Here is a 14,480-nt window from a genome sequence, read left to right on the forward strand (position 1 = left end):
AAATCCTGAGATGCTATGGCAGGACCTGAAACGAACAGTTCACGCACGAATGTGTCTGAATTAAAGCAGATCTGCAAAGAAAAGTGGGCTAACATTCCTCAAGAGTAATACCAAAGACTCGTATCAAATTACAGGAAACATTTCGTTACAATTATAGTTGCTAAAAGTGGGGGTACAACCAGTTAAAGTTTAGGGAACAGTTATTTTTTCACTTGGGCAATACAGGTGTTGGATAACTTCGTTCTTGTATATAATATGTAAATCGGTTTGGTTGTACCTCAGAAAGGCGGTTTATCAAATGCATTACCTATATCCTTATCTAGGTGCACACGCACTTAATTCCACCCTTGCGGTGTCCAACCTCCATCCTTGAACACATCCACCAGCGAAGTTTCACACCAGTCGGTATTTTATAAGAAGTTACTACACCCGTAATCACAAAGACATGGGAATGACTTTATAAACATTACCTCCTTTGGATTACAGTGGTTTCCAGACTAGCAGACTTCTCGTTGAGGGCCCCTAGGGACATCTCTGCACCCTCCAGAATTTTACTCTGCTCAAGTGCGTTAACAGCTTGCCAGATCATCTTCAGTATAACCACTTCAGATCTCCATGAGCAATAAAGTCTGGGACCATGCATTAGCTGAAGGTGATAAATGGGTCTCCTGCCCTTCCAACCCTGCACCTCCTCTGTCTTCTCCGTTCCCCACCCTTCCAACTTGCAGTAGCAACTTCCAAACCTTCTGCTGCTGCAAACGTTTCCAAGCCTTCGGTCCGTGGTGTCCTAGGCAGCTCCATCTCATCTAGCAAGTGTCTGCTTCAGGTTATCGAGATGCTCCCTCCCTCTCTCCTGGTAACAAGCAGCTCCGGCCCCAAATTTTCACTGCTCCACTCCAAGCCATCAACTGCTGTGCTGCTGGTGAGGGGGAACCCAGGAAAGCACAAACACCTCCCCTTCTTCTCATCACAACCGAAGTATTTCATGTCCAAGTCCGGTGGTTCCCAAACCGGGTCCTGGAGGCACCCCAGCCAGTCAGGTTTTCAGGATATCCATAATGAATATTCATGACACAGATTTACATGCAGTGGAGGCAGTGCATGCAAATCTCTCTCATGAATATTATAGTAAAAATTAGCAGGACGTCAGACTCACAGAAACAGAAGCCTGCGCGGCTGCAAAGGCAGGCTTCTACATGGAATGTTGCTAGTGGAGGAGTCGCCTAGTGGTTAGGGTGGTGGACTTTGGTCCTGGGGAACTGAGTTCGATTCCCACTTCAGGCACAGGCAGCTCCTTGTGACTCTGGGCAAGTCACTTAACCCTCCATTGCCCCATGTAAGCCGCATTGAGCCTGCCATGAGCGGGAAAGCGCGGGGTACAAATATAACAAAAATAAAGATTGGCCATTCTCAACATTTTGGATCTGCTACTGTAGTCATCTTTTTCCCCAGAGACGGTCACATATGTTACCAACAACTAACGCATAATACCGGAAAATTAAAGAGGAGGAAAAACGGGTCTCCAAAATACTTACAATGTGCAACAGCTTAAGGACATCTACAAACCTGTTGGGCAAAAGCAAAGCAAAAGTTAATTTCACTGGTGATGAAAACACAAACACATACTTTAATCTATCCTTATCACCATTCCCCCCCCCCCCCCCCCCCCAAAAAAAAAAAAATGTCTGGAGCCTACAACAGAAACTACATCAAAGCTGAATAAAACTTTTCAAAATCGCAATCGATACCTACACTTTCTCCGAGCTCATGATCTCCTTGGCGATGTGGTAAGCCTTTGTTTTCTTCCCAGCACCTCTGCTCTGTGGACAGAACAACAGGGTTACAAGTTGTGCTCGACCAGTACCCAGTGCACACAATATCTGCTCTCTCTGCTCCTGCAGTCACACTTACAATCTTCCGACTCAGGAGCATGTCACATTTCTCCTCAGGCAACGGGTGGCCCAAACCCCAAGTCTTCTCACAGTCCCCTGCCCTCCCCTCTCCCCCCCTGTGCAACACTGCACGCTGAACCAAATTAGAAGCGAGAAGCAGGAGCAAACTCCTTCAGCCCACATGAGCCAGTCTTTGCAGTCTGACCGCCCTGGGTAGTGCCTCTGGCTGCTGCAGCTGTCAACAGCCCAAGATTTCGTCAGACTGATAGATCTATATATACATAAACGCACAGAGCGGCCCAATCACTTAACTGCCAGTTTCAGTTACAGAATAAGGTGTGTTCAGAAATCATCTGTACCCACAAGGTGAGAGAGAGACCTGCTTTTTTTGGCGTGTTTACATGAACACACACATGAATAATGGTACAAACAGCCAGCGCAGATGTCTGGCCCAGTAAATCTGCTGTTTATGGAAACCAAGAGCAAACGGCTGCATTTATATTTCGACAAGCTCTCGCTCCTATTTATGCAAAAACTTTTCTGTGGACCTTCCTTGACTTAGAACTGGCTCCCATCCCTCTTTTTAGAGCACTGAAAGGAGTTGCTAAATGCAAATAGGTTATCTTATTTCCTGTCAACTAGCACTCAGGCCCAAGTGTTCACTTGAACCCAGGCTCTGCCAGGCATGGGCTGAAGCTTAGGGGACGTCAGACTGCACCTGTGAGGAGGCTGAACACACCTCCCTATCACGAAGCAGGTCATTTCATACAAGGGTTATCTATGCAGTCAAGGTACACATTTTATAAAGGAGGCAGCATTTGTGCCTTCGTAAATTAGCTGCTACATGGCGGGAGGAACTTTGTGACAAGCAAAAGTTAGCGCACGTGATATATTATAAAAAACAGGAATAAATGTTGATCCTGTCTCGGCTCTGCCCATTCTCTGCATATGAACAAGGGCAATTTTATAAGCACATAAAATACACCTTTAGAAGGTAGAGTCGCTTTTAGGGGCCGAATAAGTTTGGTTTTTGGATGAAAATGCCTGTGCAGAAACTGTAGCCCCGCCCCCCAGCTAGCCTCCTCCTCTTCCCCTCCCCCCCCCTGACAGAAAGCCCATTCTTCCCCCTCCCCCTCCCCCAGCCAAGCTATTAAAAGCTCTGGGAGAAGATTGGAGGGAGGGAGGTTGGGAGTAGGGTTACCATTTTGTGTCCTCTGAAAAAGAGGACACATGTCATGTCCCCCTGCCCCGCCCCATCATGCCCCTACCCCGCCACACCCCTTTCAGGTCCTAATTCTGCCCCCTATTCCCGTCACATAGTCCCCTCCCCTGCCCCCCTCCCCCCGTCACATACCCCCCCCCTCACTTACTGTCTAGCCCTGGTGGTCTAGTGACGTCTTCGGGCAGGAAAGAGCCCCCTCTTTCCTGCCCGGAGTGCTGCCTGCCCTTGCCTGCATCCTCCTCGGTCTCGGCTGGGGATTCAAAATGGCCACCGAGTGTTGAAGCGGCCTCGCGAGACTTCAACTCTCGGCGACCATTTTGAATCCCCAGCCGAGACCGAGAAGGATGATGGACAAGGGAGGCAGCGCTCCTGCCCCGAAGACATCACTAGACCACCAAGGAACATGGTAGGGGAGACCAGACCAGACCTACGGCGCCAATCGCCCGCCCGCATGCCCTCACGTTTGTCCAGAAATCCAGACAAACGTGTGTGCGGGCAAAATCCGCCGGACGCCCCGGACATGCCCTCAAAAAGGACATGTCCGGGGAAATCCGGACGAATGGTAACCCTAGTTGGGAGGGACCTGGAGGAGTTGAATCTTGGGATGTGGGGGTTTGCCTGGATGGGATTGGTTTAACAGTTATAGATAAATGAGGATCTTGACTAAAGATTGTTTTTATTTGTCTCCGTTGGAAGTTATACTAGTTACTTAGAGTTGTGATTATTTGAGGGTAGGGAATGGGGAGTTAATTTAAAAAGTTGTTTTAGCCTTTGCATATCTGATATTAGCAACCGCACTGTTAGAACTTATACTGAGATGTACCGACTGATATATTACCACGTGGTTGCTATGTTGATGCTCTAATAAAAACATCTATATATATATAAAACTCACCCTCAACGTTCTGAAGACAGTGATGCCAGTGAAGCCAAGCCCTGACTTCCTTCAAAAAGGTTCGAAGGTTCGTGGTGGTGAAGCCACCAAAATCGCTCAGGGCCCCGCCCTCGAGGGCAGAGCAATGGCAGAACAACGAAGGGGTTGGCAGGGAGACGGGGGGGGGGGGGGGGGAAAATCGCTCCGGGCCCCGCCCTTGCGTCAAACGTCATGACGTTGAGGGCGGAGCAATGGCAGAACGACGAAGGGGTTGGCAGGGAGGGAGGCGGGGGGGGGTTGCGAAATCGCTCCGGGCCCCGCCCTCGCATCAAACATCATGACGTTGAGGGCGGAGCAATGGCAGAACGAAGGGGTTGGCCAGGGAGGGGGGGGTGTTGGCGACGAAAACCTTGCTAGCGCCCGTTTCATTTGCTCTGAAACGGGCTTCTTTTACTAGCTTAAACATAAAAGCTCTGGTGGTCTAGTGGCCTCTCTGAGGCAGAAACACCCTGAGTTGCTTCTGCCCCCGCTGGCTGCATTGTGAAAATGGCGGCCGCAACTTCCTCGTAAGGTTGGAAGTAGGACGTCGAGGCTGCCATTTTCACGACGCAGCCAGTGGGAGCAGGAGCAATTCGGGGCACTCCTGCCTTGAAGATGACACTAGACCGCCTGGGCTTTTAAAACGTAGGCCGGGGTGGGAGGTAGAGGGAGTTGGGGCTTGGGGTTTATGTTTATAATCGAGAATGTTTCCCAGTAACACGCTGAAGAATCACGGTATGTTTGAAGCTGTGTTATTTTGTATACCTTTTTTGGTTTTATTTCACACTTCCTTATAAAATATAAACAAACATTAAAAATTAAAAAAAAATAAAAAAGTTAGGCCCGGGAAGGACCTACGAAGAAGGGAGGGGGGGGGGGCACAGAACTGATAAAGGGGAGGAAAGGGTTTTCTGTGGTGGGCGGTGGGAGGCTGGCTCTGGTGGACGAGCCTGCGGTGGTGGCGGGAGGGCAGGGCCATGGTTTCAGTTCCAGTCAAAACCAGGTGGCAGATTTTGGCCACGGGTTCGGTTTTGGCTGGAACCCTCTAATTCATCATAGAAGTACTCTCACAACATATAGGAGGGAACTATGAGACAGCAAGAGAAGATCGTGCCTCAGTGGTTCAGAGACCTCCAGATCACGCCATACAGAGACAGCGGGGGTGAAAGAAACAGCGAGAGACCAAAGTAATCCTTTAAACTTGGATAACATGAACACAAATTAAATAGTAGCAAAGACAGAATCTGCTTTCCACTTCAAATACTTATATAAAAGTACAAAACATTATAAAAATGATCACCTTTCACCACTTGAAAGATAAGAAAAATGTTGTAAAGTATGGAACTCAACCTAATTCAAAATCGCAATGGTGCAGAGGCTGTAACAACGCCTCTGAGGACATTCCGTAGAGTGACTACATGGGTGGGGGAAATTCTGCACCAGGTACCAACCTCCCTCTCCACAGCTGTGACACCTAGCACTATTACCTTACTAGTTGTTGATAGAAGTTGTTTTTTTTTTTAATTGTCTGCAGATATAGTGGAATTAGAAAAGGTGGCAGAGAAGGGCGACAAAAATGATAAAGGGGATGGGACGACTTTCCTATGAGGAAAGGTTAAAGCGGCTGGGGCTCTTCAGCTTGGAGAAAAGAAGGCTGAAGGGAGATATGATAGAGGTCTATAAAATGAGTGAAGTGGAACAGGTAGATGTGAAACGTCCGTTTACGCTTTCCAAAAATACTAGGACTAGGGGGCATGCGATGAAGCTACAAAGTAGTAAATTTAAAACGAATCAGAGAAAATTTTTCTTCACTCAACGTGTAATTCAATTCTGGAATTCGTTGCCAGAAAATGTAGTAACGGCAGTTAGCTTAGCGGGGTTTAAAAAAAGGTTTGGACAGCTTAGACCATTATTAAATTGGACTTGGGGAAAATCCACTATTTCTGGGATAAGCAGCATAAAATTTTGTACTTTTTTGGGATCTTGCCAGGTATTTGTGACCTAGATTGGCCACTGTTGGAAACAGGATGCTGGGCTTGGTGGACCTTCGGTCAGTCCCAGTATGGCAATACTTATGTACAGTAGCATTGCTCAGAAACTGCTTGCTTGCTAAAAATGGGTAGTTATTCTCCCAGACTATGGCTGCAGGAGGCTTCTGCAAACTTTTTTGGGCACGGAGCAGCTCGTGTCGAGGTCAGGAATCTCCAGCTGTCTCGTTTCAGTCTAGCTGAAACAAGAGAATCATACACATACATACATATGTATATAAAATATAAATATATAATCAGTCGCACACAATCTGGGTTTCAGCAAACAGCTGCCCGTTTCCAAGCAGGGAGGTAAGCAAGCTTTGTATGGTGTTTCTGTACCACGGCCCGTGTATACACAATACCTCCATCAACAGCTGCCAAAGAAAAGCACCAAGCTCTACGTTGCCAGCACTTCCTCGCTGTACAGGAAGCTTAATGGCCAGTGCACATTTCCACCAGGATAGGGTTGGAACAAGTATTTTGCTATCCTAGATGCAGTGCATCTTTTCTAGCAAAAAAGGTGCCGGTACTCAAATGCTAGGCCACCCTTCAAGGGTGGGGTGATCCCTGAGGGACCCATTCCACAGCAGCCAGGCCCCCTGCAACCAGTCACAGAACCTATGACAAGGCAGAATTGGTGCGTAGAGCCTGAGCTCTTTCATTAAAACTTGGGTTCAATGGATCAATTTTAGCAGACAATGGAAAAGGTGCCGGTACTCAGAACCCCCAAGTACCCCCACAAAAAAAGCCCTGCCTAGATGGTACAAAAAAATTGGCAAATCCACCTTCCCCACCGCGAAAGTATTCTGCTTCACCGAAACTGGGGCTCATTTTCAAAACAAAAAAAATAAAGAAGTCCAAAAACCATCATAAAAGGTGGCAGAAGGCCGTTTTTCTCTCACAAATGTCCAAATTACAATTTCCGACACTCCGATTTTGGACGTTTTTCTCCACAGTTCGTCCAAATTTCAAGAAGGTGTGTTGGGCAGGACCAAACATTTTTCTGCAATTATAATGGAACAAAAAAACCATCTAGGGCCAAAATTAAGATGTTTTTGGCTAGACCTGTTTTAATCATGAATAAGTTAACCAAAATGACCACTGGAGGGATTAAAGCACAATAACAAACCCCCTTCCATCCCCCTAAGAGTGACAGTACATGCCAGGCTCTATGACAGCTTCATGATGACCATTCTTGTCAGAGCAGCAGGCAGGTCCCAGGAGTAGTCTAGTGGTCAGTAGTGAAGGGGACCCGGGCTCATATCCCACTCTAACTGGTACATTTGTGGTGGAACGTGTGGAGCCCTCTAGAAACCACTAAATACCTACTATACCCACATATAGGTGACACCTGCAGGCTTAAAAGAGCTATTGTAATGGTGAGATGTGTACCTTGGACCTTTCATGTGAAGTCCACTGCAGTGGCCCCTAGACTGCCCCACCGCTCTGCTGGGATGTCTGTGTGGCCAGTTTATGAGGAATGATGGCCCCAGAGATCCCAATGGCTGGTGTTTGGGCGTTTTTCTCTTGGGAAATATTTTTTTGCCCAAAATGGTCCCAAAAGAAAAATGCACCGGGCACAAAACATCTAGAAAAAAAAGGCAATTTTCGAACCCTAGATGTTACAATCCCAATATCTGATAATCTAAAAATCCTAGGAGTAACATTAGACAAACACCTAACTTTAGAAACTCACGCAACAGCCACGACGAAGATGATGTTCAACATGATGTGTGGGTCCTGAAAAGAGTGAAGCCATACCTTCCACAGAAAACTTTCCGAAATCTAGTACAATCCACAGTGCTCACCCATGCCGACTACTGCAACAGCATCTTCATCGGATGCCAAGCCCAAATCATGAAAAAACTCCAAACCGCCCAAAACACAGCAGCTAGACTCATTTATGGCAAATCACGATTCGAAAGCGCAACACCACTTCGTGAAAAACTTCACTGGCTCCCAATCAAGGGACGTATAAACTTCAAAGCCCACACAATGATCCACAAGATCCTCAATGGCGAATCTCCAATATACATGTCCAACCTGATCGATCTTCCAGCCAGGACCTGGACCAGAACATCTAGAACATACCTCAATCTTCATCTTCCTAACTGCAAAGGCCTTAAATACAAAACCTACTACGCATCCAACTTCTCTGTCATAGGCAGCCAACTCTGGAACGCCATACCTCGACACATCCGAAAAACCACTGAACACCTACCCTTCCGAAAACTGCTGAAGACTTACCTCTTCAAACAAGCCTACCCAAATGACCCGTCATAACTCTCAAACCTAATTCCACACCACTAGTATTACCCACACTCCAATCCCTTCCCTACATCTCTTATTATTGTCCTACTCTATGTAATTATGTCATCTCTGTGATACATTGTTTCCGTACCTGTATTATCTCCGTGATACTTTGTACCATACTTTGTAAGCCACACTGAACCTACTCTATGTAATTATGTCATCTCTGTGATACATTGTTTCAATACCTGTATTATCTCCGTGATACTTTGTACCACACTTTGTAAGCCATACTGAACCTACTCCATGTAATTATGTCATCTCTGCGACACTTTGCTCCAATACCTGTATTATCTCCGTGATACTTTGTACCACACTTTGTAAGCCGCACTGAACCTGCTATCAAGCGGGGAATAAATGCCACAAATAAATAAATAAATAAATAAATAAATAAATAAATAAATAAATTTTCAGGTTCAAAAATAGCTATGTTCACTGCTCAATTTTTGGACGTTTTTATTAAAATGTCCAAAATTAGATGTTTTATTAAAAAAGCCCCTCTATATGTCCTTCAGGGACGTGCTGCCATTTCTAAACATGGCAAGCACGAGGAAATTTGTTAACAAACAAACAAAAAAAAACCCCACAATTTGAAAATAAAATAAAATAGATAAAAAAAGAATGTATTTCATGCATGTCCCTAACTTTGTGCTTCCTCACTGGATTGGCCTTGGTTAGTGGTCAAAAAGGCCAGCGTGCACTAGCTGTCCAAATGGTAGGCCACCTTTCCCCTAGGAGTGAAAAGCAATGCTGCTTTTTCAATCCCTGCCCGGAGCCATCCCACTGCTCTGGAAGAGAAGCAAGGCACAGCATAATGCCAAGAGCTTGGAAAAAGTGACAGAACAGAGGCAGAGGGAGGATATTAAAACAACAGCAGTGGTGAAGGCATTTTTGCCACCTCGGCAACCTCAAAGTTTGCACAGGCCTTGCCTTACACAGCTCTCCTGGGCACTATCAGAAGCAGGACGTAAACTGAAGAAGCTCATAAGTACATAAGTATTGCCATACTGGGAAAGACCAAAGGTCCATCGAGCCCAGCATCCTGTTTCCAACAGTGGCCAATCCAGGTCACAAATACCCCGGCAAGATCCCAAAAATGTACAAAACATTTTATGCTGCTTATCCCAGAAACAGTGGATTTTCCCCAAGTCCATTTAAATAACGGTCTATGGACTTTTCCTTTAGGAAGCCGTCCAAACCTTTTTTTAAACTCCGCTAAGCTAACCGCCTTTACCACATTCTCTGGCAACGAATTCCAGAGCTCAATCCCTAACACTATTTTTCATTCTAGATTATATAGCTCTCTTGTACTTGCTTCAGCAGCACATATACTGAAATTGGAACAATACAGAGAAGATTAGCATGGTCTCTGCCAGCCAGCCCAGAAGAGCGAGTGGGCTGGGGTGACGAGATGAAGAGGAGCGGATCAGAAGGGGTGAGGAGAGCTGGATAGGACAGAGTTGTAAGTGCACACAGGTTGAAGCGGGGACCATTAATCCAGTGTTAACCTGTTCCCTGGTCAACTGGGTTGAACGGGGTTGGGCACAATGGGTGGATTCATTTTAAGGTGTCATCTTATTTTGTCACAAGATTAATGCTCAGACACAGGTTGCAGGAGGACAGAGATTTCTAAGAAACACATCCAGATCAACACGAACATACCTAAACCTCCACTACCCAAGCTGCAAAGGACTTAAATACAAATCAACTTAAGCATCCAGTTTTTCCTACTTGAGCGCACAACTGTGGAACGCATTACCAAAAGCCGTGAAAACAACGTACGACCACCTAAACTTCTGGAAATCACTAAAAACTAACCTGTTTAAAAAGGCATACCCTACCGACCCAACTTAAATGCCTGAACTCTGCAACACAACGAAAACAAAGCACGTAATGGCATAACATAACTCTTCCGCTCTACGATTCCCTAATGTGTCTGTTCCACATGAACCTTATTCTACCATAACATCACTTTGTATTTGTTCATACCGAAGTAGGCGAATGCCTCTCCGGTACTGTGTAAGCCACACTGAACCTGCAAATAGGTGGGACAATGTGGGAAACAAATGTAACAAATAAATAAATAAATAAATAAAGATTGGGAGGGAGAGTAAGAAGGTGAAAATAAAATGATAGGATTTCCTCTTTTTATATATCTTTACACTGGCCAGAACACAATAAAAATAAAATTCTGTTTTGTATAGCTCCGTCATATATGTTTACTAATATATTTACTAATTTTCATAGACCGTGCAGAGAAAACATATGCACTACACTTTTGTTTCCCTTCTATTAAAAGCAAGAAAAGAACAAAACATTTTGAATCTCTGTTTGCTTTTCAGGCAGCAAAATTAGGTAAGGTTCTGTGAGCCCTTGTAATTATTTAACAACCCTCCCCTCTTTTACAAAGCCATGCTAGTGGCTGCCGGTGCGGTAATGCCGACACAGTTACTAACGTGGCTTTCTAAATATACCCAGAGCTTCAAAAGATAATAGAAGCCCTGTTTATGCTATAATATATAGATATACATATACACAGATACATATGTATATATATGCATATACAGTGGGGGAAATAAGTATTTGATCCCTTGCTGATTTTGTAAGTTTGCCCACTGACAAAGACATGAGCAGCCCATAATTGAAGGGTAGGTTATTGGTAACAGTGAGAGATAGCACATCACAAATTAAATCCGGAAAATCACATTTTGGAAAGTATATGAATTTATTTGCATTCTGCAGAGGGAAATAAGTATTTGATCCCTCTGGCAAACAAGACCTAATACTTGGTGGCAAAACCCTTGTTGGCAAGCACAGCGGTCAGACGTCTTCTGTAGTTGATGATGAGGTTTGCACACATGTCAGGAGGAATTTTGGTCCACTCCTCTTTGCAGATCATCTCTAAATCATTAAGAGTTCTGGGCTGTCGCTTGGCAACTCGCAGCTTCAGCTCCCTCCATAAGTTTTCAATGGGATTAAGGTCTGGTGACTGGCTAGGCCACTCCATGACCCTAATGTGCTTCTTCCTGAGCCACTCCTTTGTTGCCTTGGCTGTATGTTTTGGGTCATTGTCGTGCTGGAAGACCCAGCCACGACCCATTTTTAAGGCCCTGGCGGAGGGAAGGAGGTTGTCACTCAGAATTGTACGGTACATGGCCCCATCCATTCTCCCATTGATGCGGTGAAGTAGTCCTGTGCCCTTAGCAGAGAAACACCCCCAAAACATAACATTTCCACCTCCATGCTTGACAGTGGGGACGGTGTTCTTTGGGTCATAGGCAGCATTTCTCTTCCTCCAAACACGGCGAGTTGAGTTCATGCCAAAGAGCTCAATTTTTGTCTCATCTGACCACAGCACCTTCTCCCAATCACTCTCGGCATCATCCAGGTGTTCACTGGCAAACTTCAGACGGGCCGTCACATGTGCCTTCCGGAGCAGGGGGACCTTGCGGGCACTGCAGGATTGCAATCCGTTATGTCGTAATGTGTTACCAATGGTTTTCGTGGTGACAGTGGTCCCAGCTGCCTTGAGATCATTGACAAGTTCCCCCCTTGTAGTTGTAGGCTGATTTCTAACCTTCCTCATGATCAAGGATACCCCACGAGGTGAGATTTTGCGTGGAGCCCCAGATCTTTGTCGATTGACAGTCATTTTGTACTTCTTCCATTTTCTTACTATGGCACCAACAGTTGTCTCCTTCTCGCCCAGCGTCTTACTGATGGTTTTGTAGCCCATTCCAGCCTTGTGCAGGTGTATGATCTTGTCCCTGACATCCTTAGACAGCTCCTTGCTCTTGGCCATTTTGTAGAGGTTAGAGTCTGACTGATTCACTGAGTCTGTGGACAGGTGTCTTTCATACAGGTGACCATTGCCGACAGCTGTCTGTCATGCAGGTAACGAGTTGATTTGGAGCATCTACCTGGTCTGTAGGGGCCAGATCTCTTACTGGTTGGTGGGGGATCAAATACTTATTTCCCTCTGCAGAATGCAAATAAATTCATATACTTTCCACAATGTGATTTTCCGGATTTAATTTGTGATGTGCTATCTCTCACTGTTACCAATAACCTACCCTTCAATTATGGGCTGCTCATGTCTTTGTCAGTGGGCAAACTTACAAAATCAGCAAGGGATCAAATACTTATTTCCCCCACTGTATATATATGTATATATATATACACATATAGTGACAAAATGCTGTTTTTTCAAAATTAAGATCAAGTAATGCCACTAGATATTATATTTTTGGCTTTTATATTTGAAGATGTATATATCTATTTATTCTGTGCTGATTTGAATGTTTTTGAAGGCTCATGATATTATCAGTGTAATGTTTGAAATTTGTTGTATATTTTAAAATGTTTTAAAAAACTATTTTTAAATTCAGTTATAGCCAGTATTATATAATATGGCCTTCTATAAAATATATTATTAATAATTAAAATAAGCATTTTAAACATATATTAATATATGAAAAAATTTTTGTCCAAAAGTAAGGAATATTGTAGATGAAAATATTCGAGTTATTCCCCAAGTTTTCCACGTCATCACTGTGGTGAGTTACCATTACCATTTTTGTTTTGATTAATTATCCATTTATTTTCAAATTACTATATAATAATATATGAGAATGTTAAATTATTAAATGCAATGTTAAAATATTAAATGCTTTAGGTGTTTATATAGGCTTATATATGTATGCTTGATGAGTCTAAATATTATTTTTAATTCTTGGTTTTATTCATTATATGTTAACAATTTTTAAAAATATATTATTTCTATGTTTTGTATTTTATGTAGACCCCTGACGCAGGTGCTAGTCACCGAAACACGGCCCGTGTCGGGTCAAGGCTCATTCATTAAAGAACTTTGTTCCATTTTAAAGGCCCGTGGTGCTGTTTTTTTGTTTAGAGCACCAGCCTTGCAATCCAGAGGTGACCAGTTCAAATCCCACTGCTGCTCCTTGTGATCTTGGGCAAGTCACTTAACCCTCCATTGCCTCAGGTACAAACTTAGATTTGAGCCCTCCTGGGACAGAGAAATATCCAGAGTACCTGAATGTAACTCACCTTGAGCTACTACTGAAAAAGGTCTGAGCAAAATCTAAATATATGGACTGTTGCTACTATTGAAGATTCTACTTGGAATGTTGCCACTTTTTGAGATTCTGGAATGTTGCTACTATTTGAGATTCTAGATGGAATGTTACTAGTGGAGGAGTGGCCTAGGGGTTAGAGCACTGGTCTTGCAATCCAGAGGTGTCCAGTTCAAATCCCACTGTTGCTCCTTGTGATCTTGGGCAAGTCACTCAACCCTCCATTGCCTCAGGTACAAACTTAGATTTGAGCCCTCCTGGGACAGAGAAATATCCAGAGTACCTGAATGTAACTCACCTTAAGCTACTACTGAAAAAGGTGTGAGCTAAATCAAAATAAATAAATAAGTCTTAAATTAATCTGTTAGCACACGTATAAACCAGTCTTTCTCATTATGTAAATCCCAGTAAAAGTTTCTGGTGCCCTTGTTACATAATCCACTTAGAACTGTCTAAGTACAAGCAGAATACAAATTCCAATGTTACGTTACATCATGTTATGTTAAATAAAGACGGCCGTGATACTAAGGGTAGATGACTAGAGCAATTAGGGAGCAAAACCTCCTACCCCTAAAGGAAGATCACATTTCATTAGCTTTTACTGACTTGTTGTGGCCGAAAAACTGGTGACTGCAAGTGGGTACCCTTGAGGAAATCGGAAAATCTGAATTCTAGCAGCTGATTTTTGTCATAGGGAAGAGAAATTTTATGCTTTAATATAACAGTTCATACTGCAGCTTCCTATGAGCGTTTAAGCTTTAACAAACAGTTTTGAAAATTAAAAAAAAATATATATATATATACTACTACTTAGCATTTCTATAGTGCTGCCAGGGTTACGCAGCGCTGTACAAGTTTTAACATGGGGAAGGACAGTCCCTGCTCAAGAGAGCTTACAATCTAAAGGTTACAAACTATGTAGTCAGTGTAGGTATCATGAATGGGGAAGGTGGTTAGGCGCCAAAAGCAAGGGAGAAGAGATGGGCTTTGAGTAAGGACTTGAAAATGGGCAGGGAG

General features: G+C 44.1%; 1 protein-coding gene and 1 pseudogene across 1 annotated transcript in view; one reads left to right on the top strand and one right to left on the bottom strand.

The window, feature by feature from the left end:
* The window catches only part of FGD6 (FYVE, RhoGEF and PH domain containing 6), a 170,444-nt gene that overhangs the window by 68,074 nt on the left and 87,890 nt on the right, over positions 1–14,480 (bottom strand). The window contains exons 4-5 of the mRNA XM_030214964.1: positions 1,753–1,820; positions 1,536–1,566 (exon numbers count right to left, since the gene is read on the bottom strand). Coding sequence (XP_030070824.1) covers positions 1,536–1,566; positions 1,753–1,820 — 99 coding nt within the window. The remainder of the gene's footprint in view (positions 1–1,535; positions 1,567–1,752; positions 1,821–14,480) is intronic.
* Positions 9,675–9,740, top strand: LOC115478264 (annotated as a pseudogene).

Source organism: Microcaecilia unicolor, chromosome 9, assembly GCF_901765095.1.
Source record: "Microcaecilia unicolor chromosome 9, aMicUni1.1, whole genome shotgun sequence".
In the NCBI taxonomy this organism is placed as follows: Eukaryota; Metazoa; Chordata; class Amphibia; order Gymnophiona; family Siphonopidae; genus Microcaecilia; species Microcaecilia unicolor.